A 5,615-nucleotide genomic window follows, 5' to 3' on the forward strand; every position below is an offset into this window, starting at 1 on the left:
GGATGCACTACAGGAAGTGTGTGGAGGTGAGCAGGTGTGTGCGGATGCACTACAGGAAGTGTGAGGGGTGAGCAGGTGTGTGCAGATGCACTACAGGAAGTGTGTGAGGGGTGAGCAGGTGTATGCAGATGCACTACAGGCCAACGGCAGGTGCCGCTCCTCAGGGCCTTGCCTTGTTTACCAGACAGGACGGCTCACTAGCCTGCAGAGACGCACTTGTCTCCGGCTCCCCAGTGCTTGAGTTCAAGCATGCACACACCACCTTGCCTGGCTTGAGGTGGGTTCCAAGGATCAGACTGAAGGTCATTTACTAGGTCACCTTCCTGGGCCTGTCTCCTCTAATTTCTTACCTCAGCACCGAAATAGTTGAAGATTCCCACGACACTAACAGGAACCAACTTGTTCACGCAGCGTCCCAAAGCTTTCCTTCCAAGGGCAAAAACAAAAGGAATCTCCTGTTCCCGTGCCATGGCTATGACATTGTAGAGGGCCTCATCTAGGCCACCTAAGGAAATCAACAAGGGGAGAGGCGTCCATTCAGTCACCTTCATGCTGGAGCTAACCACGCTAAAAACAGAATCCTGCAGCAAGGAAGGTCTTCCTTGAACTGTAACACACAACAGACTCTCTCTCTCTGTGTCTCTATCTGTCTGTCTGTCTCTCTCCCCCCTTACACGTTTGTCTTTCTCCAAAATAAAATCCCAAATTCCTTCAAACACAGTACTTTAGTTTCTCTATCTAATAGCATGGCAGGAATCCAGGTTCAATGCAACAAACATTTTTGAAGAAACTAGTTGACACTGTTAACAGTAGCTTCTTCTTTCCTTCACAGTCTCTAAGCCCATTAACATGAGATCATATTTAGGGAGACAGAAGAACATGGTGATGCAGGTGTTTTCTCTGGTCACACAAGGCTGCGCACCATGTGAGGTGCTCCTGTGCCAGCTTACCAAGAGCCTTTCTATGAGTACTGGATACTGTTGTGTCAACCTGACATGAGCCTCCACACGCTGGCCTATGGGTAAGCCAATGGTGCACTTTATTAATTAGTGATTCATGTGGGAGGGCTCAGAGCATTGTGGATGGGATACCCCAAGGACACCCCTGTGCTGGTGGTCCTGGGTTCCATAAGAAAGCAAGGCTAGCTTCCTGCACTCAGGAAGCAGAGGCAGGTGGATCTCTGTGAGTTTGAGGCCAGCCTGGTCTACAGAGCTAGTTCCAGGACAGGCTCTAAAGCTGCAGAGAAACCCTGTCTCAGGGTGTGAGCATGGGGAGGAAGGAAAGAAAGACTAAGGAAACCATGGGAGGGGGCAGTAAGCAGCACTCCTTCATGGTGTCTGCATCGGCACTTGTCTCTAGCTTGCTGCCCTGAGTTCCTATACTAACTTCCCTGAATGATAAACTAGACCCTTTCCTCCCCAAGCTGATTTTGCCCATGATATGTTATCACAGCAATAAAAACCCTAAGATACCAATGTAACCACTGGTTTCTGGGAGACAAATCACCATAAGCAGAAGCTGAGATCTTTACCTTTTTTTAATAGTGTTTTTATTTTATTTAATTGATTAATTAATTTAATTTTTGAGACAGGGTTTTTCTGTATAGCTCTAGCTGTCCTGGAACTCGCTTTGTAGACGGCTGGCCTTGAACTCACAGAGATCTACCTACCTCTGCCTCCCTAGTACTAGGTTTAAAGGTGTGCGCCGCCATTGCTTAGCTTCAAGAGAAGAATATACAAATGCAGAGTACTGTACCTTGACTAGGTCTAATCTGACCACAGGAAGGAGACACTTGGTGGGCTTACAGAGATGTTTAACCACTGTTAACACCTAAAGATTCTCTTACAATCCTGTCTTACACCTACTTAATTTTAGGTATTGGAAGATTTCATTTTCTCATGCTCAACATTTATTCTGTGACTATACTATAGAGAAAGATGTGGCTCCCGGCGGCAAGGCTTGCTCAAATTCCCTGCAATGATAATGAACAAATGGCAACTACTTCTGAAGCGAATGCACACACCCTTTGACTGGATCTTCTCACAGTTTGGGGAAATGATGACGCACTTGATCTTGTTCAGCTTCATGTGCTTCGTGACCTCCCTCAGCCCCATGACCAGCCGCCGCCTGGCTTTGGCTCTCACGGGGTCCTTCTGGTAGATGCGCTCCTGGAAACTGACAAGTTCTTGCAGAAGGAGAGTCACACATTCATCAATTTCTTTAGAGAGAACCTGATTACAATATCTGGAAAGGAAGCAAAGAGCCAGGTAATTCCATCCTAATTTATTTTCCTGTAATTACAGACTTATATCAGGAAAATATCTTTGACATCCAACATGGCATGTTTATAAAAAGTCCACTGTCTCTACAGCATGTCAATCAGAAAAACAGCAATACTGATTATCTTTTGGATTTCCACAAAGTAGCTCGTAGTCCAGGGCAGGCTGCCACATGGAAATACTACTGCACTCCTAATTATTCAATTTCTAAAGGTATAAACTGAATGCTGGCTTGCTAAGAGGTCACTGTGACATAAAAGCACTAGAGGTGACCTCTCTGAAGCTCTCTGTAACCATTCATCCCCGCAGGGAGGAGAGCCTGACACTGCTGGTGGTAGAAACTGGTGCACGGTGGAAATCAGAACCACCACAGGGCTCAGCTATACCACTCCTAGGGATACACCTGAATTCCAAGTTACCAGAGCAAAGAGATCAATGTATACCCATGCTTATCACCATACTATCCACAATAATTAAGAAATGGAACCAGCCTAAATGCTTTTCAACATAAATGGCTAAATGAGATTGATAGAAATTTATTAATATATACCAGAATTTTAGTCAGCTGCCAAGAAAAATAAAATCAAGACATTTGTAAGAAAACAGATGGAACTAGCAATCATTATGCTAAGTAAAGTAACAAAGACTCAAGGAAATATTGCATGCTTTCTTTCATGTAGAATTTAGATTTATGTGCATATGCGTACACCTGAGTACAAGCATGAAGTAGAAAATGATCAAAGAGGGCAGAAGAAATCTTACAGAAGGGAGGAAAACAGAAAGTAATGCAACATTTGTTTTTGTTTTTTAAGACAGGTCAACTATGTAGCCCTGGCTGTCCTCAAACTCACAGAGATCCACCTGCCTCTGCCTCCTGAGTGCTGGGACGAAAGATGTGTGCCACCACAGCCAGCGAAGGCAAGTGATGTGAGCAGAGGACTGCTTGGGACAAGAAAGTGAAGCAGCACACGGCAGGCACGGGGAGAGGGCAGCAGGTGGAGAGGGCATGAATGAGCACAAAGCACAGTGATACCTATGTAAGGAAACCCTCCCCTTTATGTGCTAAATTAAAGAAACTCAAGGCTGTGGACAGTCACTGCACAGCCCACTGACCTCACAGTCCATCTATTGAACCTGCTTTCTTTTGCTAACAGAGAACATGCTAGAAAACATGCCAAGAAACCCAAAACCCTTCGTCCTCTGATCCTGGGCAAGTCTCAGCCATGGAAGCATTTCCAGTCACAAAAATCAGTTTGGTTAGATGTTCTGAAAGCCTGTGACTACAGATGATGAACTCAATAGGTAAACTGAGGCCTTATGGCTTTTACATCTAGCAGAGAATCAAACAGAGGTCATTTAAAATGTCAGCTCTATCACAAAATCACAGTGTGTGGTTACTGTGCACTTAACCCCAGGGTGAGAAAGTCATCCAAGTTTACGTGTAGACCATCCGACGTCCTACATCTTATCTCACCTCCACAGAGGCTGTAGTCTACATCATACAGTGAAAACATGTCCAGGGAATTTCACATTTTGCATCAAAATGTCTAAGCAAGTATGACAGAATTTCAGAAGATAGAAATATACTCAAAGAATTCAACATCCAATTTCTTTCTTCTTCCTGTTTCAAGCTGTTCATTTCATACATATGTAATTTATTTTCCATGTGTTTCGTCTGCTCCACACCTGCTGTCTGACATAAAATTAGCTGCTCAGAGCCTGAAGAGAGGCTTCTGCTCCAACACTAGAGCTGAGGAGGAAGGAGAACAGAGCAGTGGCTGCTGGACCACACTGCCTCTCACTCTAGGATTCCTTCTTACAGCATTTTTAAAGTAAAACCACTTCATCCACACAAATACTAAAGTATGCCCCAGCAGTTAGCTTAGTGATTCCCTAATTATCCTAATTCTTAAACCTAGACATATTTGCTTAACAGCAAGTACTGGAGTCAACTCTGTTGCTCTGTGGTCAAACACTTGACCAGGAAGCCAGAGGCCCTGAATTCAACCTCTAGCACAACAAAATGAACAAACAAAAACAAAATGGCACGGCTTTACGTGACAGATTCAGTCTTGAACAAAGAACCCTATTATATGTTATTAACTGATTAGCGAGCTTTTTAAAGGACCTGTGTTATATGCAAAAAAATAGACAAAACATAACCAAACAAACAAAAAATCCAAAGCATCTACAGGGGCAAAACCCATGGTACATTACACTCTACATGCACATATATATAACACACATATACACAATATACATCTGACGTAAGAGGCCGGGATTCTGGGATAGAAACGCCATATGTGATAAAGAAAACATTACTGCCGGGCAATGGTGGCGCACGCCTTTAATCCCAGCACTCGGGAGGCAGAGGCAGACGGATCTCTGTGAGTCGAGACCAGCTTGGTCTAAAGAGCTAGTTCCAGGACAGGCTCCAAAGCCACAAAGAAACCCTGTCTCGAAAAACCAAAAAAAAGAAAAGAAAAGAAAAGAAAAGAAAATATTACTGTGAAATCCCACACCATGGATACTGACAGCAGCACTGCTTTAACAGACCCAAACCCTGTTAAACAAGAGCAGCAGCCTTTGCATTCCACCTTGCTCCACTTACCAGGTAAAAAGAATATGAATTCAGAAAAACCAAGATTCTTCAACTGTTTGACCTCAATAGTGGGGGAAAAAAAAACCCAAAAAAACAAAAAAAAACTTACTCTCGAAATCTCTTGCTGTGGATTTTGGTTATGGTTGAGGAAGCCATTGGGCTGCCTATGCCGGAACTGGCAGGAGAGCCTTGCGACACAGGTGTCATGCAGTACGGAGAGTCCTGACTTGCTGGAGACAGTGAAGCATCACTGGGCATGCTCAGTCCAGTATCTGTGGAGATGCAAGTGAAAGGGAAGGAACTGACAACTTCAAATGCTAAGAAGCTCCAGGTGGACACAGACAATTTAGATGGCAGAATTTTCTCAGGTCATACCCTAACTCTCTGGAAACTAGTAAGTTAGGTATTTTCCTATCACAAATTATTATTTCGTACAAACTAACAGAATAAAGTATGTAAAACCTTCATACTAAAAAAAAAGAACCAAGCATAGCTTAGAAGTTTCCACAGAGAAAATGAGGAAGCAAATTTTCTAAGACACATATACCCAGAGATCTGTACCTTTCTGCAGTGTTTCTACACATCTCTATCTCTCCACCTATTTCTTAACTCTTTCTTTCAAATTCTATGTGGTAGTGGCAAGGACAATCTTATGTCACTCCATGTCTCCTGACTGTCTACACCCACACCTGCTCACCCTCCCCTGACTGTCTACACCCACACCTGCTCACCCT

General features: G+C 43.8%; 1 protein-coding gene across 2 annotated transcripts in view; it reads right to left on the reverse strand.

Moving 5' to 3' along the window:
* The window catches only part of Secisbp2l (SECIS binding protein 2 like), a 50,173-nt gene that overhangs the window by 9,525 nt on the left and 35,033 nt on the right, over positions 1 to 5,615 (reverse strand). For both annotated transcript variants that reach the window (XM_026787702.1, XM_005364401.2), the window contains 3 exons: positions 4,991 to 5,153; positions 2,024 to 2,244; positions 351 to 505 (listed from right to left, as the gene is read on the reverse strand). In XM_026787702.1, the coding sequence (XP_026643503.1) occupies positions 351 to 505; positions 2,024 to 2,244; positions 4,991 to 5,153 (539 nt within the window). The remainder of the gene's footprint in view (positions 1 to 350; positions 506 to 2,023; positions 2,245 to 4,990; positions 5,154 to 5,615) is intronic.

This window comes from Microtus ochrogaster (assembly GCF_000317375.1).
Source record: "Microtus ochrogaster isolate Prairie Vole_2 chromosome 14 unlocalized genomic scaffold, MicOch1.0 chr14_random_1, whole genome shotgun sequence".
NCBI classification, from domain to species: Eukaryota; Metazoa; Chordata; class Mammalia; order Rodentia; family Cricetidae; genus Microtus; species Microtus ochrogaster.